Source organism: Stenella coeruleoalba, assembly GCF_951394435.1.
Source record: "Stenella coeruleoalba genome assembly, chromosome: 6".
NCBI lineage: Eukaryota > Metazoa > Chordata > Mammalia > Artiodactyla > Delphinidae > Stenella > Stenella coeruleoalba.
The window spans coordinates 66,207,207-66,230,336 of NC_137151.1; the positions used below are offsets into that span (position 1 = coordinate 66,207,207).

Consider the following 23,130-nt stretch of genomic DNA (forward strand, 5'->3'; position numbering starts at 1 on the left):
ATAAATCTATTTATGTATTTATTTTTGGCTGCGTTGGGTCTTCATTGCTGTGCGTGGGCTCTCTCTAGTTGCGGTGAGCGGGGCCTACTCTTTGTTGCGGTGAGCGGGCTTCTCATCGCAGTGGCTCCTCTTGTTGCGGAGCACGGCCTCTAGGCTCGTGGGCTTCAGTAGTTGTGGCTTGTGGGCTCTAGAGCACAGACTCAGTAGTTGTGGTGCATGGGCTTAGTTGCTCCACAGCATGTGGGATCTTCCCAGACCAGGGCTTAAGCCCATGTCCACTGCATTGGCAGGTGGATTCTTAACCAGACAAGTGCAATAATTGCTTCACTTCTGTTGGTCATTTCTAATTTTTCACTATTATAATGCTTCAGTGAATGTCATGGGCATAAAGTTCTTCTTTTCTCTTTAGATTATTTCCTTAGGAAGAATTTCCAGGAGTGAGAATTACTGGGACAAAAGATATGATATAGATATGTTCATTTACACATATATTATGTAACTTATATGCTGTCTTTTAAAGAAGTATTGGAATAGCTTTCATCACCTATCCAAATTCATTGTGAATCCAGAGGTGTACTGTTGTACACAGATTTTGAGAAAGTGAAGTTTACATGCTTGAAAAGTAATGAAATCATGATTATACTCTACTCATTAAAAGGTATTCTTTCCGATGTAAATGGTTTTGTAATTTTCAGTGACTAATGGAATTAATTTTTAATTTTTTCCAGAATACATGTGATGCAGAGAAGTCTTATGAAGTCTTATTGAGCTTTGTGATAAGGGAACTATCTAAAGGAAAGTTATACCATGAAGAAGGAACGCAGGAGTGTGCAACGGTATGTTCTCTATGACCAGATGTAGTGGTTATTTAAAAATTTAGATTTTCTTGGCATTATGAATATTACTGTTTGTTATGTCTATTATAGAACGAATTGTCCTGATTTTCTTTTTTAACTTTAGATTAGCCCTATTGCTTGGTCTCCTGAATCCACGGAAAAATACTTACAGGACTTCTGCTTACATTTCCTCAGAATCACCAGCCTTCTTCAGCACCACCTTTTTGGGGAAGATTTACCTAGCTGCCAGGTATAATTTGTGGTAGAGAGTAGGGAGCCTTTTTTTTTTTTTTAAACAATTATCTAATTTTTAAAAATATACTGACATATAATACTTATATCTATTATATATCCAGAACTGTCATACAAGTATATGTTAGTCTAACTCAAAGGAATTAATATTTAGAATATTTACTATTATTGTTACTTTTGTGTTTGTTGACATCTACCCATTTTTATGGTAATATTACTAATATTTGACATTAGAGGAGTTTCGGATTAGATCTGTGGTAATAAACACCCAGTACTTGAACAGAAGATAGTATTCATATTAATATATTTATCACTAATCGTCATTGGCATTTAATATCCTTTTTAAAGGGTGTCATGTTATGTTGGCCAGCAAACTGGTTGTTTGAATATCTGATGGCATTTATGTAATTTTAGAATTGCAAAATATTCAATTTGTAGCCAATTAAAACTTGGATGAATGAATTATCACTGGTTTAATCTATTTTGTAAAACTGTGGGTCAGTGTGAGTAGGCAAGAAAGTGACAGAGTTGGAAACCAGAAGGTAAGTAAACCAAATTGTGTTTATAGGATTATGTCCCTGACATTATCTGCCATTCATTTCCAGGGAATTTGATGTGAGAGTTAAGTCACTTATATTTATGGTCTTCGAAGCCTGCATGCGGTATATCAGAATTAAGCTGTTGATGGTTCCTTCTCTCTTAAATAATTGACCATTGCATTAAATAGTTTGGATTGCTTGGTTTTTATCAAGTGATTCAAGATAAACTCTGCACATTTGTCCCCAAAACATTCTATTTAGAATTCTAAGATATTGAACAAATTAAAAATATTCATCCATTAGATAGTTTCTTTCATATTTATTTTTAAATTTGAACTTAAAAGCATGTTTCCTTCTGGCATGTGAAGCATAGAGAAGGTTAATCAAACAAAATTTACTACTTCCTTCATCAGCTTTGCTTTCTTCACATTTAAAAACCAAAGGCTGTGGTTCTTTGTGTTCTTGTTACCTTTGTGTTCTTGTATTCTTGGTTTATTTTGTCATTTGTTTTTATTGGAGGGTATTTTTCTCCCATAAACTGAGAAGTACCTGGAAGCAGAAGCTCTTGTATTGAGCACTGAAAATTAGTCCAAGGCTTGGGTGTACAGCGATGCCTATAGTAGAGCACTGGGAATATACTTAGACCAAGGAAGAAATTTATCTATTAGGAGGCATGAAAAGGAATGGTGTGACATAGTGTCAGAAAGACAGGTTAAGGGGAAATTGTGGTGGATCTTGAATTTCACATGAAAGGAATTTGGACCACTGAAAGGTTTTTGGACAAAAATGTGACATGATTCAAATTTTATTTCAGCATGAAACCTCATTCCAATATAAGACATTTTGTGAGCTGTGAGGACTGGAGGGACTAGGAACAGGAAAGCCAGTTGGGAAAGGAAATATTAGAAATAGAAGAGGATAGGAAGCAATTAAAGACTTCGGAGATGAAATAGTAAGGATTTGATAGCTAGTTGAACATGTAGGAGTCAAGGGAGAAGAAGGAAGCATACTGTACTTGGTTTTTGAGCCTGGGAGATTTGAACCGTTGTGGTACAGTTGATGGAGGAGGAATATGGAGCAGTTTTGTGTGGGCCGAGATGAAAGTATTTTGCATATATTCAATTTGAGGGGTTGGTTGGATTATTTGAGTTAAGTAGATATATTCACCTGAAGTGAATATATCTGTTTAGAGTTGTGTCATCTGTGTAATCTTTTTTTGCTTTTAAGTATATATGTAATACATAAAAATGTATATAATTATAGAAATACATGAATATATAATATAGAAATAAATATACAGTTAGATATTTGCTTGCTCTTCTACTTTATTCACTTTGGCTTTTTTGTTTCTATTAATCATGATAGTATGCTATAGATGGGTATAATATTATGCCTACTTTTAACTTTTGTGGATTTGACATGTTTTTCTTTATGTCACTTTCTTTCATTTGGAGTATTTTGTTTCACCCATTCATATCTCATACTTTTATCCAAAAAATTTTTATTAAAATTTATTCTTTTGCTCCCTTTGATTCTAATTGCAAATCTACTCACTCAGCAATTTTCCCTTAATGTTTTCTTCTTTATTTCTTGAAGTTAACTCAGGAATCATTCATTCATAGCCCTTTGTTTCATTTGGGGGAGAAAGGACTAAACATTTATTTGTTCAAAGATATTTACAAAGCAGTTTATAATGGCTGGCTGTTTCTTAACTAGCTTATAAACTAGGTTTTCACTTTACAGTGAGGAAACTGAAGGATGAAGACACATCTAAGCTAGTAAGTCAGTTAGAGGTAGAATTTACCACATTCATCTGATAGTATTTATATTGTTCCCCTTGTTCACTTCTTTAACTGAAATTATCTTTTCAATTTTGAGAGGAAAGATGGAGGTGCATATGCACGGAATTGAGTTGATCACACTCCTCAGCTTTGGCGTACTAAGTATAGTGCCTCTAATAATATTTTCCCTTTGTTCCCCACATGATATCTTATCCCTTACTTCTCAGATGTAATGTGTATGTCAATATAAACTGCATATAGTGTTATTTTGTGTTTGTTTAACTTGTATAACTGGTATTGTGCTATAAATCTTGTATCTTTCTTACTTTCTTCATGCTAAATATTATATCATTTAAACCTAATCATGTAGCTGGAGATAATTCTTTCTTATTTCTTCATAGTGGTATTCCAATATATGTGTATTCCACATTTTACTTACTCCTCATTGGTGAACATCCAGGCTGCCTTCAAATCTTTGCTACCATGAAAAAAAATAAACTGCTGCAATGAGCCTAATGTTTTGTATACTTTTAAACTTTCTCTGGATTCTATACCTAGCTAGCTATCGGATTGCCTATGTATGTATGGGATACATTCTGCCTCCTTGCCTTCTAACATGGCTGCTCAAGGTTCACACTCCCATTTGCATTATGTGAGGGTTCTTGTTTTCTACCCTATACTTGCTAGCACTTTTATTATCCAGTGTTCTAATATTTGCCAGTCACATGGGGGTAAAGTATATGCTTATGGTTAATTTACTTTGCATTTCTCTAATACAAATGCAATTGATCATCAGTCCATGTACTTTTTAGACATTTAAATTTTCCTCTGTATATTTCCTATTCCTATTCTTTGAGCATTTAAAAAAATTGGGGTTTCTGTCACTATCTTGCTATTGCTTTGTCAGTTTTGCAGATATCTTTTTTTTTTTTTTTTTTTTTTTGCGGTATGCAGGCCTCTCACTGCTGTGGCCTCTCCCATTGTGGAGCACAGGCTCCGGATGCACAGGCTCAGTGGCCATGGCTCACGGGCCCAGCCGCTCCGCGGCATGTGGGATCTTCCCGGACCAGGGCATGAACCCGTGTCCCCTGCATTGGCAGGCGGACTCTCAACCACTGCGCCACCAGGGAAGCCCTGCAGATGATATCTTTTAACAGACTTTGTATTGCCCTTTGTGGAACAGAAATATTTAATTTTAATGTCGTCAGAGCTATCACTTTTTTATTTATGACTTGTGCTTTTGGAATCTTATTTTTAAAATCCTTCTCCAGTCTGAGATTATAAAGTTATTTTATATTTTCTTCTCTTATTTTTATAGTTTTGTCTTTACATTTATATTTTTCATTTAATCTGAAGTTTATTTTGTAGTAAGGTATGAAGTAAAGATCTAATTTTTTCTCCATATGATGAGGCAGTTTTCCTAAGACTATTTACAAGATAATCTATTTATAAAATAACCTGGCTTTTTCATACTAATTTCTTATGCTAACATGTTTCTATATTTCTGGGTTCTTTGTTGTATACTACTGACCTATTTGTTCCTATACTAGTAGCACACTCTTAACAATGGTTTTATTATAGACATTATATCTGGCAGGGTGAGTTTCACTTTTTTTTTTCCTTCTAATATCTTTTTGCCAAATGCTTTTTTCTAAAATTTTTTGCTGGTTAGCTATATATGCACCTTTATTCTTATATATAAATGTTATATCAATTCGTAACTATCTTTCCAAACTCCTACATCTGTTAGATGAGAACCGCTTTGAATTATCGTTTTAAGGCATTGAACATAGTTTTTATGTCCATTTATTCAGGTCTTCTTTTAATATTTTCATAGAATTTTAAAATTGTCATCTTAAAGTCTGGTATTTTTTATAAAGCTAATCTAGAGGCTTTATGGTTTTAGTTTCTATTTAAATGATATCTTGTTTTCTGTAACATTCTCTGATTACTCCTTGCTGGTATAAAATAATACTATTGATTTTTGTATGTTCTTGTGACTGGGCACTTGCTGAACTCTATTAATTCTAGTAGTTTGCCTCTTGATTCTTTTAGGTATTCTGTGTATCATATCATCTGAAAATAATGACAGTATCATCCCTTCCTTTCAAATCTTTATTTCTCTATTGTTGTCTTAATGCATGTCCAGTACTATTTTGAGCAGTGAAAGTAATAGGCAGTATCCTTTTTTGTGCCCTACCCCAAAGAGAATGCTTTTAAAGTTTCCTGTGTATGTCTGTTTGTTTTATTGTAAATGGAATCATTTAAAATTACATTTTCCAATATGTTGCTAAAATGGAGAAATCCAGTTGGAATTTTTGAACGTTAATCTATATTTAGCCACCTTGCTAATGAATTCAGTGATTATTTCTAATAGCCAGGACGCTCTTGAGTTTAATAATACACTTTTTTTTTTTGATGTTGGGGGTAGGAGTTTATTAATTAATTTATTTATTTTTGCTGTGTTGGGTCTTCGTTTCTGTGTGAGGGCTTTCTCTAGTTGTGGCAAGTGGGGGCCACTCCTCATCGTGGTGCGCGGGCTTCTCACTATCGCGGCCTCTCTTGTTGCGGAGCACAGGCTCCAGATGCACAGGCTCAGTAGTTGTGGCTCACGGGCCTAGTTGCTCCGCGGCATGTGGGATCCTCCCAGACCAGGGCTCAAACCCGTGTCCCCTGCATTAGCAGGCAGATTCTCAACCACTGCGCCACCAGGGAAGCCCAATAATACACTTTTTAAACAAACATTTTGTTTGTACCATCAAGAATGGTACCTGGTACATGTTCTGACACAGAAGCCTGCTCTCCACACAAATCTATTAGACTTTCCTTATTTAGTTAAATATCTTAGTCTAACACTATTTCTAGTACCATATTGGGGCTGAGGAATGAGAAACTTTTCTTTCATTTTTTTCATCTTTTATAAATTTTTCCTCAGGTTTCTTTCATTTTAGTGACCCACTTTTGGATTCAACAGCTGCTTCATGAGAGGCCAAGTAATCCTGAAGTAGTCTGTGAATCCCAGGGGGAAAGATACATTTATGTAGATCTTTGTTCATTTTTATCCATTGTTGGATATTCTGTCATAAAGAAGATGAAAAAGTATTGCTATTTTCCTACCATTAGTAGTTCCCATTGTCTCAAGTTGTTTTTGTGCCTTACCTTAGAACATAAATGCCCTCTCTCAATAGAGCAGGAACATATAACAGCTGTAAATATATATGCACAAAACAACAAAACCCCAAATTACATAAAGCAGAAATTGACAGAATTGAAAGAAGAAATAGACAATCCACAATTATACCTGGAAACTTCAGTGTTTTTTCTTAGTAATCAATAACAAGTAGATAGAAAATCAACAGGGATAAATGAGACCTGAACCATACTATCAGTCAGCTTGATATAATTGACATCTATAGAATACTCCACCAAACAATATCAGAATGCATATTTTTTACAAGTGCACATGGCCCATTCACCAGAGTGTACCATATGCCAAACCATAAAGCAAGTAGCAATAAATTTAAAAGAATTGAAATCACAAAACATATTTTCTTACCACACAGAATTAAATTAGAAGTCAGTAAAGGAAAGAAATATATAAATCCCCAAATGTGTGAGAATTAAGCAGCACACTTCTAAATAGCTTATGTATCAAAGCAGAAATCATGTAGAAATCAGAAAACACGTAAACTGAGTGAAAATGAAAACACAGCATAGCAAAATTGTGAAATGCCCCTAAAATAGTTCTTGGAGAGGTACATACAGCTTCAAATGCTTATATTTAAACAGAGGAAAGGTCTAAAATCATTTATTTTTTTTTTTTGCGGTACGCGGGCCTCTCACTGTTGTGGCCTCTCCCGTTGCGGAGCATAGGCTCCGGACGCGCAGGCTCAGCGGCCATGGCTCACGGGCCCAGCCGCTTCACGGCACGCGGGATCTTCCCGGACCCGGGCACGAACCTGTGTCCCCTGCATCGGCAGGCGGACTCTCAACCACTGCGCCACCAGGGAAGCCCAGGTCTAAAATCATTTATCTAAATTGTTACTTTATGAAACTAGAATAAAGAGTAAATTAAACCCAAAACAAGTAAAAGAAAGGAAATTACAAAAATCAGAGCAGAAGTCAATGGATAGTAATGGAGAAACAGTAGAGAAAATCAATTAGTTCAAAATCTGGTTCTTTGCAAAGATCAATAAAATGGATAGACCTAAATGTCAGGAGCTCAGCTGAGCTGGGAGAGAGAGAACTGAGCTGCTAGGTACTGGAGTGGCTGATTAAAGCAGGAAGCCACAAATGAAAGAGTTAAACCTTTAACCACTTACTGTGATAGTATAATCAAGAGGCTAAAATCAGAGAAAATGCTGATTCCCCGTTCCATCACGTTCATAGAATGAAATGATGTACCGGTTAAGGATCAGGTGGATCAGCACAGATGTGGGAATCTGTTAAGGGAGCCGCAAACAGAAGTTTTTTGCAGTGTTATGAACTCTGAGGTGGAGAGGAGGGTGAAGGGGTAGGGATAGGAGTGGAAAAGTCCTGGGTACTGAGTCAGAGTGGGGAAAAGTTTCTTAAAGGTTTCAGCTTTTTCCCTTAATAAGCTGGCCTTGGCAGAAGTGTCAAAGTGACCCCTGCCCAAGGCCTCAGATAGAGGGGCCTAGGAATAAAGGCGCCAGGCCTGGGAATGTAAATGTGTGAAAGAGTATGACTGGCCAGGGGGCCTGAGACCATGATTGAAGATCCCTTCAGAGACTGCAGTGCACTGACTGTGTGCCAAGTCTGGTGGAGGGAGGACAGTTTTCACCATGAGACCTGCAAAGTAAAACCTTTGTGATTATCTGTGGTTAGACCTGAAAAAACACATATAGGTTTTTTGTTGTCTTTTTTTGTGTGTGGTACGCGGGTCTCTCACTGTTGTGGCCTCTCCCGTTGCAGAGCACAAGCTCCGGACGCTCAGGCTCAGCGGCCATGGCTCACGGGCCCAGCCGCTCCGCGGCGTGTGGGATCTTCCCGGACCGGGGCACGAACCCGTGTCCCCTGCATCGGCAGGCGGACTCTCAACCACTGCACCACCAGGGAAGCACACATAGGTTTTTAACCAGGAACTAGACTCCTCACTAGATTGCTATGGAAAAAAAAAAAAAGAGAGAGAGAAGATACAAATTACCAATATCAGGAATGAAGGAGGAAACGTTCCTACAGAACCATAAGAGAATATTATGAATAACATTTGCAAACAAATTTGATAACATCTATAAAATGAACAAATTCTTTGAAAGATACAAATTACTAAAACTGACTCAAGAAGAAATAGAAAATTTTGAATAGATCTATATTGAGTAAGGAAATTGATTTAGTTATTAAACTTCTACAATTATTATCCTGCCAAAAAATGAGATCAACAACTTTATAACAACAAAGATAACATCATGATGAATTCTATGAAAAATTTAAGGAAGAAATTTTATCAATATTATATAAACTCTTGGCAAACAGAGGAAGAAGAGACACTGCATACTCATTTTATGAGGCCAGTTTTACTAATACCCAGTCCAGGCATCATGAGAAAAGAAAACTACAAACCCATATCTCTCATGAACATAGAAGCAAAAGCCTTAATAAAATATTACCAGTAAAAAGGATAATACACCATGACCAAATGGGTTTATCCTAGGAATGCACATTGGCTCAACAACAATAAAAGATCAATAAACTTAATTCACCATATTAATAGAATACATTTTTTAAAAGCATATGATCATCTCAGTAGCCATTTGACAAAATCTAACACCCTTTCATGGTAAAAAAAAAAAAAAAAAAAACACCAAAAAAAGGAATAGAAGGGAAAGTCTGATAAAGGGCACCTATGAGAAACCCATAGCTAATATCATATTTAAAAGTGAAAGATAGAAAGCTTGCCCACAAAGATAAGAAATAAGGCAAGGATGTCTGCCCTCTTCCTGTCTTTTAAGCACTATATTGAAGGTTCTAGAAAGAGCAGTTAGGCAAGAAAAAGAAATAAAAGGCATCCAGATTGGAAAGGAAGAGGGAAAACAATCTCTGTTTGCAAATTAGATGATCTTGTTTGTGGAAAATTGTAAGGAATCTCTCAAAAGCTATTAGAGCTAATAAACGAGTTTAGCAAGGTTGTAGGATACATGATAAATGTACAAAAAAAGTCAGTTGTGTTTCTGTGCATTAGCAATGAGCAATTTGAAAATGAAATTAAGAAAATAGGGTGATGGAAATATTCTGGAATTAGATAGTGGGTGATGGTTGCACAATTTTGTGAATATACTAAAACTCACTAAATTGTTCATTTTAAAAGGATGAATTTTATGGTATACAAATTATATCTCAAAAAATATATTGAGAAATTATTGTATCCAGAATATATCAGGAACTCAATAATAAAAAAGCAAAAGATACAAAGTGAGCAAAAAATTTGAATAGGGCACACTTCTCATCAGAATGTATATGAATGACCAACAGTACATGAAAAGCTGTTCAACATCATTATTGTTTAGAGTAGAAATTAATGTTACAAGTGTTGGTGAGGATCTGGAGTACCTGACACTCTTCAGTCATTTGCTGGTGGGAATGCAAAATGGTATAGTCAAATTTGGAAGAAGTTTGACAGCTTCTTTAAAAAGTTAAGCATACTTACAGTACAACCCCCCAAATAAATAGGTGTCTACCAAAATAAATGAAAACTTATGTCCACATAAAGACTTTTATATGAATGTTCATAGCAGACTAATTTGTAGTAGTTAAAAACTGGCAACAACCCAGAATTCCATCAACAAGCAAATGCATGAACAAAATGTGGTGTATTCATTCAGTGGAATACTACTCAGCATTAAAAAGGAATGGACTGCTGATACACGCAATAACACGAATGAATCTAAAAATACTGCGCTAAGTGAAAGAGGCCAGGTACAAAAGACTACATACTGTATGATTCCATTTATATGGAATTTTTAAAAATCCCCAAACTGTAATGGCAGATTATAGTTGGCAGAAAGCAGATAAGTGGTTGTTTGGGGCCAGGAGCAGGGGCTGGAATTGATTGCAGAAGAGCACCAAGGAACTTTTTCAGGGGATGGAATTGTTCTAAAACTTTATTGTAGCAGTGGTTGCATGAGTATACATTTTCCAAAATTCATCAGACTTAAAGTGGGTGAATTTTATGGTATGTAAGTTATACCTCAGTAAAGTTAGTTTTTAACATGCCTTATTAATGTATCTATACAAATGGGGGATTTGTGGCCTCATTTCTAGTGATTTAAAAAATCAGCATCTTTTTCAGCCTGCATATCATTTTGCTTTTTCATCTTTATTTCTTTTTTTATTTTGGCTGTGCTGCACAGCTTGTGGGATCTTAGTACCCCAACCAGGGATTGAACCTGGGTCTCAGCAGTGAAAGCGCCAGAGACCTAACCTCTGGACCGTCAGGGAGTTCCCCTTTATTTCTTCTTTATAGCATATTTCAGAATTTTGTACTTAATCCACACAATTGGTTGTTTTGCAAACAGATGTTTGTTGAATGTCTGCTATGTGCCAAGCACCGGGAGGACAGAGCCCCTACTCCCAGGGACTACTCCCACAGTCTTAGAGGACAGGCTAATTTATTTTTAAAGTAGAAAGTATAAATGTAAGAACTGAAGTGTTTACACAGTATAGACGTACGAATTTTATCTCCGTGGAACTAGGTAGTCTAAGGTGTCATTAAGTGGGGTCAGGAAAGGCTTCCCTGAGGAGCTGGAATTTGAAGGATGTTAGGAATTAATTGATCCAGTGGACAGGGGAAAGTAGACTAACTTGCCTCCTAAATGGATTTTCAGTTAAATAAAGTGGGGTGGGGGGTATATTTTGGTGTTTACAAGACTAACAAACTCCTTTAAAAATCAACTTTCAAGATGTGAGTCCTTGGATCATTGATTCCACTGGTTCTGTTATTACTGAGTAGAGCTTCAGATTACCTGGCAGTTAGAGCTCTCAAGTTTTTACAGACTCCACCTTCTTTTTAAAACTGACTTTGTTTCACACCCATTCAGGGTCTAGGCAAATGATTTAGCACTGTCTGTCGTGAATTCCATGTTTTCGCTATTGTTCTTCTTTATCCACACTGACAGTCTATGTCTTTTTAACCAAAAGTCACTTTCCCTTTGCCCCAAATTAACATTTGCTTTCATAGAGTAGCTAGGTGCTATAGGCTATATTCATCAGATATGTGAAAACACTATTTTTAAAATAAATGTATAAATGAAGCAGATGCTATGGCACTTGGAAGTTAAATTTCAAAGAGAAACATTCTGGGAATATAGGATATAACAGCTCAGAACCTTTTCTCTCTTCTTTGCTCCTCTTACTCCCTTCACTTTATTTAGTTGACTCAGTTAAGAAAGTTTTCTTACTATCCAGAAGTAATTGATGAGAATGACACTTTAAATATCTATAATGGGAAATGTTCATGATGAAATGTCTTGAGAATTTTCTATTTCATATCTAAAAGGAAGAAGAAGAGTTTTCAGTTCTTTCCAGCTGCCTGGGACTTCTGCCAACATTTTACCAAACAGAACATCCATTCATCAGTGCCTCCTGTCTGGATTGGCCAGTTCCAGCATTTGATATTATATCTCAGTGGTGTTTTGAGATAAATTCATTTACTGAAAGACATGCTGAACAAGGAAAGGTATGTAAAAAGAGTAATACTCACTTGCTATAGTGGTGACATGCTAATAGGTAAGAGAATAATGAAGAATTTAACATTTCAGGTAATCTAGTCTTGGCAGTATTTATTAAACTAATTATTTTGAAAAAATGGTTTACTTATATTTATTTATGAGTGTAAAAGCAGAAATGTTTCAGTTAACAAAACTAAGGTATAGTATGTTACTTTTAGTTTGTTTTAGGTCATCGGGTTTTTATTGACTACCTTAAATAGTCATAGCACTATTTGGAAGGTACAAAGGAATTTTGGAAGGTACAAAGGAATTTTAAGACAGACAAGGAACTTGTAAGCTTATTGGAAAGAGGACTGTCACATAAAAATTAAAGATTTGGACTTGCACATCTAAAACATCATGTCTTTAACTATAAAATTTGCTGACTCTATGCTGCCAGCTCGATGGGTAAAGGTGTTGTGTTGGGGATGAGGGAATTGGAAAGGTGGAGTGCAGGCAGTGATGGGTGGCTCTTAGTGCCATGGTTTGGTGCTCAGACTTTCTTCTATATAGAATTACAGTTTTTTGAGAAATGGAATAATATGATGAAAGTAGTGTTTTTAGGGAGGTAATTTTTGTGGCTTTTTTAGTAAGTAAAATTGATGTTATGGAGAAAGGGAAACCAGAGATTATTTAGTGGTGAAGAAAATCTGGATTATTGTTTTGTTAGCCAGCAGAAATTAGACAGAATGTAACCAATGCAAGACACATTTGAGAAAAATATATAGTCCTTGGTGACCAAGTGTACATGACTTTAAAATCTTGAACTCAAGTCATCAGAAGAGTAGTAACTAGTATACATAGTTCCGATAGGAACCTGCTCCTGCTTAAAAACCACTGATGATGGATGTCCCATTGGCTATGGAGAAAGACAGGAATCTTTACATGGCATTCACCATCTTGCTTGCCTTTCTAACTTCATTTCATACCACTTCCCAGCCACCACCTTGCTTAAACCACGAAAGAATATTTCTTAAGTATGCTATGCATTTTTAAAACATCTGTGCTATTGCTTATTGCTGTTACTTTTATTTAAAGCAATCTTCCTACTGTTTTCCTGTTAATCACCCATGAAGGCTTTGCTAAGATAAATGTTACCTCTTCTATAAAGCTTTATCTGAGAGTCCATCTCCCTCTATTATGTATGATAGTACTTTTGCCACTGTTTCTAATAGTTGCCATGTTTATCACTTTTGTTTGTTTAATGTGTCTGAATGGGGACTCCACAAGGCAAAAATTGTTTCTTGTTTATTCTTGAATCCCTAGTTCCTGGAAAGTGCCTAATATAGACTAGTCACCTAATAAATATTTGTGAAACAATTAAATGGTGGATTAATGTCATTGGGAGAAATAGAACTGATGAAAGGGGAACCGATTTCAGGAAAAACGAGAATTTTAATTTAATGTCAAAGGAACAATAGAAAAATTAGTATTTCAGATGGAGGGTGTCACTAGACTTAATTCTTAAAACATTGAAGTGAATAACAAAGGCAAGGTAAGCATAAATAATAAATGTCTCTGCTTTTGTTCATTTTCAATTGAAATCCTTAAAGAGATATTATCTCATTTTATACTTTTTTTAAAAGGAAAGGAAAATTGAAGAAGTTAATTGAACCTTGTGTACTATGTATAAAAATATTTTCCTATCTAGTAATTGCTTTATTCACAATTATAGCTATAATCTGAAGTTATATTTTGATGTCTGAAAACCTATGAGGAATGTCTTGGAGTAAGAGTTGGGTATTATTGTAGAACCAGGACAGAAGAAAAAGTGATGAGCATACTTAAAATTATTTTGTCTTCATATGTGCCATGGGATAAGCAATAGATAAAAACGAAATCACTTGATAGTATAAGAATAAGCCTACCTTTTTAGATGAATGATTATTGTTGTGAATATTGATAGAAAATAAGAATTTACCATTTAAATATATTTCATCTTTTTGTAAAATTGAGTGATAACTATTTGTTTTAGAGTCAGAACAGTAGATATTTATTTATTTATGCTTATGCAGAATTTTTATGTTATTTGAATTCACCCCTATCTGAGCTGCATCCCTACACTTGTCCCTTCACTCTGTTCTGTCTCTAACCTCAACTCTGTCCATTTGTCAACCAGATTTCTTTTTAACCAGCAACTTTAAATTTGAACAGAGAGACTTAGATAAATATAAACAGTGATTGGAGCTGAATAGTGCAACAGCTTCCCTTGAAAGATAGTCTGAATTACTGCTTCTCCTTTCTTGTAACAGCTAAGATTCTTTGATTGCAAACAGTTTGGTTGCAAACCTCTGGTCTGTTTTTTCTGAAGCGCTACTGCTAGATGACTCCATCTCAGCTACTTTCCTTCCCTATATATATGCTCCAAATTCAGATTCCTGGGAGAGAGAATCTGACTGGCCTAATTTGCATCATATGTATACCCCTGTGATGGGGCAGGATCTTGTGATGGGGCAACCCCATCAGATCTGTATGGAGCAGGAAAAGAGGTTATTCTCCAAAATAAGTCATAATGCTGTCAATGTAGGAAGGCAGATGAGGTTGCCAGACAAATTGGAAAAAACGAACACTGGTGGCCCGCTACCTTCACATCTTACCTCCCCAGCACATAGACATCCTTCTTCTCATTCACAGAGTTTCATTTCTTCCCCTGTTTAAAATGATGTAACTGTTCCCTTTACAACCACAGATGCAGCCACCATTTCCCAAATACCTAACCTGAAGTCACATCCTATAGTTATATCATCAAGCTTCCCTGAATCCAGAGGCTCTGGGAGATGTCCATTCCTTCTGTGATTTATTGTTCTTACACCCCAACGGCCTGGAAATTTTTAATTAGCACCTACTCACCCTGAATTCAGTAGTAGGAGAAAGGAAAAGAGAATGAAAAATATTGCAAAAATATATGCCACAACAAGCAAGAAAATTTTAAATTAGTCATAAAACTGTAGCTAATATACAGTCAAATATATGACTTTCTTCTTTCACCTTCTTTGACCAGCACCTCAACTGGTTGGATTTATTTGAACAAAGATGTGATCCAAACTTTATTCTGAGAGGTCTGAGCTCAGTGATTTGTCCTGTCATGCTTATATAAGACTGTACTAGTTTTGTGTGAAATGTTTACCTTTCAAGCCTGAACGCGCTAGGGGTGGGGGTGGGGTGTATCTCTGAGTTTCAAACATACTGATACAGGAGGTATTTCTATTTTATTTGATGAGGTCACTCCCTCCAGACAATACTGTTAGCCATTCCCTTTCTTTTCCGAGTGGTATTAGGGAAGCTAGAGTGGTCAGATGACATTTAGTTTTTAATTCAGTGGAACTATTATTATGTTCCTTGTTGGCAGATAGCACACAGCCTCCTTACAATAGTACTGAAACCACAGAAGAATCCAGAATATCAGGGAAACAGAAATTAAAGACCGAATTTTTAGGTCTAATTATGAGAGATGCCACCCTCTGGTTCCCAAACCTGTGCACTCCATCTGTAAGAGAACAGTCAATCACCCTTATGTACTAGTTGCTTTTTTAGGTCGTATACCTCATTCTGTAGGAGCATATACCTCATTCAGTAGGTGTTTCCCTCTAGTTGGTACCATCTAAAAATTCATCAGCAAAGTAGTTCAGCATTTAAAAGACCAGTGATTTTTTTCAGTTGATTGACTATATGTTAAGATCAGTTAATTCCATAGACATCCACCTATTGTGTTACATCTTTCTTTATGAAGAAAATTCTTTGATTAGAGACCATGTGGTGTGTGCTACTGGGTAATTTACAACCTAATCTGGATAAGTATCAAGTTCAATGAGGACAAATTGCTGTTCCTTCCACTGATGGAAGGGTTCCATATATAATGAACCCATTACAGAATATGCAGTCTTTGGAGTCCGGAGTTGGGCACTGAGTATTGGCAAACAGCATATTGTGAGCCCATATATTGTCCTTATCCTTGCTTCCATGGCTGCTTTATCCATGAACATATTGATAAACACCAAGCTGGATACTTAGTTATTAGACTGATTTAGATGGATTATGGCTATAAGTAATGTGAGATGATCACCACGTGAATTGCCAGCCTCCATACTGTTTCTTAAGATAATAGATTCATACTACATTTTATCTGATTTAAGTGTTAATGAAGTAGCATCTAGAAAAAAAATTAATGCTATTTCCAGTATTTTTATATAACTGCAAAAAATGAACAAAATACCCTGTAGGGAAATTTAACTAATTTGTTTTTTTTTTTTTCACACTTACTGAGAAAATTTATGAAAAGAGTTGTAGCCCCAGCACTTATGGATACAAAAGATCTTAACAGCTTGAGGTGTAAGATTTTTCATCTTCTAGGAATGAAAGATTATAAAGTATTGAAATAGAAATATGAATTATAACCATGATCTTCCCTAAAGAAAAAGCCAATGAATTGTTTGTTTATCTAAGAAAGGTCAAAAACTTGGTTTTGAAAAATGTGTATAACTGTTTAAAATTATGTATTAAGAATATTTAAAAACAAGTACATCTACGTATATTTTCCATGCATGCTTAGTTATATTTAATATTTTTCTTTTAAAGTAATAACAAATTTCAATGTTTTAGGTGCTTAGTCTAAAAACTCACATCATGTTTTAATTGAAAATTACATTAAAATAGAGAATCATAATTGTTGAAGTACTATTTTAGTCATTTGTAAAATGGAGATGGGAAGAGTGTTAATAAAGAAAATAAGCCACATTCTTGGAGACAGATTTTCTTTTCTTTAAAAAAAAAAAGGCCTTTTAAAAAATAAATATTTTGTGTTAGTGACTTAAATACATAGGACTAATGAATATTTTTGAATAATGTTTTAGGCCTTGCTTATCCAAGAGTCAAGATGGAAATTGCCACACCTACTACAGTTGCCTGAAAATTATAACACCATCTTCCAGTACTACCACAGAAAAACCTGTAGTGTCTGCACCAAGGTTCCTAAAGATCCTGCCGTTTGCCTTGTTTGTGGTACTTTTGTATGCCTGAAAGGACTTTGCTGCAAGCAACAAAGTTACTGTGAATGTGTATTGGTAAGCAAGAGTAAATCACATGGAAATGTGGTATATATGGTCAAGCCAGCTCTTCAAATTTAACTACTCTTTGAATTAAATACACAATACATATAAGGATCTTGTTTTCGTTGTTGCTGTTTTATTCATTTTTAACATCTTTATTGGGGTATAATTGCTTTACAATGGTGTGTTAGTTTCTGCTTGATAACAAAGTGAATCAGTTATACATATACATATGTTCCCATATCTCTTCCCTCTTGCGTCTCCCTCCCTCCCACCCTCCCTATCCCACCCCTCCAGGCAGTCACAAAGCACCGAGCCCATATCCCTGTGCCATGCGTCTGCTTCCCACTAGCTATCTACCTTACGTTTGTTAGTGTGTACATGTCCATGACTCTCTCTCGCCCTGTCACAGCTCACCCTTCCCCCTCCCCATATCCTCAAGTCCGTTCTCCAGTAGGTCTGCGTCTTTATTCCTGTCTTACCCCTAGGTTCTTCATGACATTTTTTTTTCTTAAATTCCATATATATGTGTTAGCATACGGTATTTGTCTTTTTCTTTCTGACTTACTTCACTCCGTATGACAGACTCTAGGTCTATCCAGTAGAAGGGCAAAAACAAAAACAATGACAACAACAAAAAAACACCTGGGGTTTTATTTAAGTGGGTAAAACTTTTCCTAAGTGCAGCTTCAGTTCCTCTCCCTAATCCCGCTGCCCTTTAATGGTATATATGTTCAGATGTTGTGCTGTGAAACAGCAGTCATATATGCTGTTGTAGACACTAGCCTCTGAATTAGGTTTAGGTTAGCTCTTAATTGATTTCCGAGGTAATCCTTATCCAAATTCCTCCTCATGTATTGTTAATAAAGTATTAAGAATGAGTTAATAAATTTAACTTAGGTGAAATCTGATTTTAAAACATTTAAATATTTCTGTGTTATTTAGAAGACAAGGCATTCTTGATTTTCTTATGAAGTCCATTTGATTATGAAGTTCAGTCATATATTTTTAATTTTTTAGCATTCTCAGAACTGTGGTGCTGGAACAGGGATTTTCCTTTTGATCAATGCATCAGTGATTATCATCATTCGAGGGCACCGCTTCTGTCTCTGGGGTTCTGTGTATTTGGATGCTCATGGAGAGGAAGACCGAGATCTTAGGTTAGATGTGCATGGATATATCCACATGTTTTATTGAAGTTTGGCCAGTAAGAATAATTTACCATTCCTGACTTTGTAATTATAATAATAATTATTTTTTTAATTTCTGGCAGTCATTAATTTAGAACTATTTCTATTTTGGGGGATATTTTCCCCATCATCATGTTAAAGAAATATGAAATAAACCAAATTACTATGTTAGATTTTTGCCATAAAGAATCTATTTTTAAAAATGTGTGTGAAATCTTCATTGTATTATATTACTTTTAATACTTTTTTTTCCCTTTTTATTCTAGGCGAGGCAAGCCTCTCTACATTTGTAAAGAAAGATACAAAGTTCTTGAACAACAGTGGATTTCTCATACTTTTGATCACATCAATAAAAGATGGGGTCCACATTACAATGGGCTGTGACTCACCACCTTAGCATTGCATTATATCATTTTCATTAAGAATTTATCAACAATAAGCTTTAACTTAATTTGGGGGATTAACGCTTTTGCTGAGGGAAAGAAAGAAAACATACATTATAAAGCCTTTCCAAAATTAGGTGCTTGGTAATCACATTAATGGTATAATAATTTTTTTTTAAGTATATGGAGAACATAACAAGTAAGAAGTTAAACCATTCTTTAGTGGTCCTTTTTTTGTTTAAGTCCACAATTAATAAGAAGCACAACTTGTTGACAAAAATCATTTAAAAATGATTCTCCCAACAATGCATATCTGCTATTCATTGATATTTAGAGTGGGTGTGATTTATTTAAAGTTTTACTGCTTCTTTATATCTGTGTATTTTAATTTGCATCTGCTAAACGTAATGCATCCTTTCCCTCTGCCATTCTTGTGTTGATTTGAGATTTTTGCTGTATGTAATTAGAAAAAAATGTAAAACATGATTTATGTGAAATACTGTATAGTAAAATTTGGTCTAATAGTAGAACTTTACATTTTTTTCTTATTGTGAGGAATCTGTTAAAAGTTTAAGGCTTTGCTGAAACTTAATTCATTCTCAGGAATTTCATAAATATTCTCCCCAGGTAAATAATTGAAATAGTTGTAAAATAAGTAGATAGCTGCTGTTAATATAATACAGTACATTTTGGGGGACATGTGTGGTTGGGGGAGTCCCTAAAAATCAAAATTTGCCATTTCATTTGGATGAATCACTAGAGGTAGTAACAAACAGATTTTATTATAAAATCAGAAGTTTTAAGAACATATACATGGCAGATTTTGATTCTCTGCATGCCCACCTTTTATTACCAAGTTTTTTTGTTTAAATGATTGGATTGGAAAAATGCTCTGACTTCCCCACAAATGAAGCATAGTTCTGGAACTTTCCTTATCAGCTCAAGAGGTTCATCTGTATTGTATCTGTGCAGTGTTATCACTGCTATTTCTGCTCGGTTTCCTAAAAGGGAAGGAAAAGGGCTCAGTGGTGATGATCCTCATGAATGAGCTGTACATCTGCATTCTTGTTAGAAGCTGCTGTGAAAAGCAATTTATGTTTGTAGGGTTTTTAAGTTAGTAAGAATGAAAATGATTGAGCTAAAACCCACTCTGTACTTACAGAGGGAAGATGACAGAAAAGCATGTGATATATTGCTACCAAAATTTTTCTTCCAAATGATTCAATAATTTGATGATTATTTAATATATAGTGCTATCAAGCAATTCCTGGTACTTTGAACTTCCATGGCTTGTTATATAAAATTACATTTTTACATGTAAAAATAAACTAAAAAACATCTAATGATAAACTATAAAAATAAAGTCAGATCTGTGTTCTAAAAATTATTGAATGATGACATGATATTACAGGATATAAAAGTGGACATTAAGTGATGGCCTTGCATTCAAACAGAAGAGTAAATATTCAAATATGTTCAAAAAGTCAAAAAATTACCTATAGCTCTACAATAAAAATACAATATGGAAGTAGCTTGCTATTTTTATATACATTTCCAAAATATTAAGTTAACTTTCTGAAAGACTAGAATGATTCTGTTGAATTAAACAGCTGTTCTTTCCAACACATTGCTACTTTTTAAAATACTGTATCATAAGTTCAGCCTGTCTTATTTTTTGCATCCGTCATTATGGATACCAGACCAGATACTTTTGTTCTTCAGGTGTGGTTGAAGAACAAAATGCTAATTTACATCTCTAGTAAATACTGTTACAGGATTCATGAACTTGAATAATTATACAGTTTGAAACTCTGATGCTATATATACATGGTATAATGTACTCAGACTTTGGTTACTACATATTTAAAATGGAATGTTTTATGGTTGTGCATACGGATGTGAAGTGAAAATATTAGCCTTAACATTAAAATTTGGGTATTTGATAGTGTTTATTTTGATATTGGTGAATTAGTCACCAGTAAAATTTTAAAAAGCACTTGGTTGAAAATTGTACTTGAATTACATACATGCATGCTGCTAAACTAGAACTTTAATTTTTTCCCCATAACTTTTATAAGTCCCATTTATAAACCCACTTTTAAAAATAACAGGTCCAAGTTAGAGTGATGTGTGTATATTATTCAAAAAAATGTACTGGTGTGATACCTTGTATGAATGATCATTTAAATACAGTACATTACTGTAGAAGCTAAATCAATCTTTATAAGCAAGCAGAAATTACGAAACTAGGAATAATCAACATTGTAAGATATGTTAATAAAAACCTACTGTCATTTGGTTTGTGAAAGGTCCTTAAAATGTTTAATTCTTACATGTTTTTCTTTTTTTTCAAAGATGTTGACAATAATATGTGTAAGTGAGCATAGATGAAAAGATCAAAGCGTAACATCATAGTTGCTGTAAGGTGGAGTTAATATAAAGGGTTTGGTTTTCCTTTAACCACTTATTTACAGAGCTAGTTCCTGATTCTTCTGTCTTTGTCTCATAACTAATGCAAAGCCTTTGCTAAGTGTTCTTTTAGAATCAGGAAATGGGTGAAGGGAGAGGAAATGGGTTTTTAGAGAAGGAAATGGATGTGCAGATCTGAAGAACACTGCTGTGGTCCTTTCTGCTTTCTGAGAATCCCCAGCTAAACTTAAGAAATCTGAAGGCTTTTATGATAATGTTTATTTTGATTGATCTGTATCTTGTTTGAATCGACAATCCTTGCCCCTACCCCTCCATCCTGTAGCTCACCAGCCAGTTATCAGCTAGGAATCCATTTGTGTTTACAAACCTTTTTTTCTGTTTTATGTAATTTGATATTGATTTCTGTGACTTAGAAAAGATGCTGACTGAAAGCACCGAAGGCTTGGAGGTAACAGCAGTATTAGAGGAGGTGTGGCCCAAGGGTTTCTGTAACATCTCCAGGATTGTAACTGCTAACTCTCAGGTTCCTCTTGTTGGCTTGCATTTGAGGTCATGTTGAACAACAACGACAACAAAACAAAACAACATGGTTTTAACCACTAGAATCAAAACACAAAGACAAGGTGCATTCACTGGTGGTTATGCCTGACACTTGATGGTTAGTGGGAGAGCAGAAGACTTGTGACTGTCTCAGTCCCATTCACAGCACGTAGTTCTTTCCTTTAACGTTATGATCTGGCTGGTTGATATCAAGCATTGCTTAGTTCATCAGGGATGAGCTGAATGGCAACGTGATCACTTCTCTGTTCATGGCACTTCAAGCTCCCTTGGTAATGAGGCACATTAACTATGGAAGAGCTATTACCTACCATCCTAGTGTACAGTAATCAACTAGCAGTGGAGTGAAGCTAACTTCAACTGATGCAACACAATGAAAAGGCATAATGGGACCTTATGTAGAGCTGCCTTTGTGTGAGTTAAATCAATGTAAAATGGAGCAATACCAAAATTGATGCAGCCGAGCCCAAGAGCAGGCTAGAGAAGTAGAGTCAAGAGCACAAATAAAAGCTTGAGGGGAAGAAAAAGGGACAAGAGAAAGGAAAAAAGTCTAGAGCAAAGAGGATTCATATCTGATTACCTCTTATTAGTGCAGAGAAGCAGGTAAGAGTTGATAGTGGAACAGGCCTAGTATATGTGGGAGCTTGAGTTAAATGTTTAGACATATGGTAGGAGAGAATAGGCTAGAAATAAAGAGAGGTACCACAGAAGTCATACTGAGAGCCCAGTAGGGTTAGAAGCCATAACATCTAAATGGAAGCAGTTAGAAAGGTTCTATGACTTTATAGGGCCCCTGAGATCAACAGGGTTTTTTTCTGATATCTGTTTATATTTACATGGTACATTTTAAGGCAATGGCTTCATTGGTCATACATAGTAGAAACCATAAAAAAGAGTTAAGAAGTAAAATGTACATCATACACTTATGTATATATATTTTTTACAGAGAGGTAAAAAGGCTTATAAAAAATCAATACAGTGTGGTTTTTAGTATACAGGTAAAGAATGGATTATCTTCTACATGATGATTAGGACCAGACTGAAAAGGAGAAGAGAGGCCGATAGGAAGAAAAGAAAAAAAAAAAAATCCTAGAAGGAAGGGTATTTTAAGAGAGAGAAACCAGTAAACATTAAGTGCTGTGGAGAGGTTAAGTGACATATAAGCTACAAAAGAATTCATTGTATTTTGGACTAAGTGATATCCTTGATGAGCATAGTTTTGATGAAATGGTAGCGGTAGAAGCCAAGGTATAGCTTCTGGAGGTGAGAAAGTAGAAAATTGACAATGAAGTAGAGGCATAGAACACAATTTTCTAACTCTCCCTAGAGTGTCCAGGACTTATCTGTGTCTGCAGGACACCTGGTCATGTATGCATCAAAATCTACTTCCAAT

At 35.3% G+C, this 23,130-nt stretch overlaps 1 protein-coding gene across 7 annotated transcripts in view; it reads left to right on the forward strand.

Annotated features, from left to right (window-relative positions):
- The window catches only part of UBR3 (ubiquitin protein ligase E3 component n-recognin 3), a 224,976-nt gene extending 203,147 nt beyond the window's left edge, over positions 1–21,829 (forward strand). For 6 of the 7 annotated variants that reach the window (XM_079925165.1, XM_079925164.1, XM_079925166.1 and 3 more), the window contains 6 exons: positions 729–836; positions 961–1,086; positions 11,921–12,100; positions 16,982–17,191; positions 18,197–18,336; positions 18,633–21,829. In XM_079925165.1, coding sequence (XP_079781291.1) covers positions 729–836; positions 961–1,086; positions 11,921–12,100; positions 16,982–17,191; positions 18,197–18,336; positions 18,633–18,750 — 882 coding nt within the window. In that variant the 3' untranslated portion in view covers positions 18,751–21,829. Of the gene's footprint in view, positions 1–728; positions 837–960; positions 1,087–11,920; positions 12,101–16,981; positions 17,192–18,196; positions 18,337–18,632 lie in introns of those variants that run through there. The other variant, XR_013828877.1, reaches the window with a different exon arrangement.
- Positions 21,830–23,130: the final 1,301 nt, after the last annotated feature.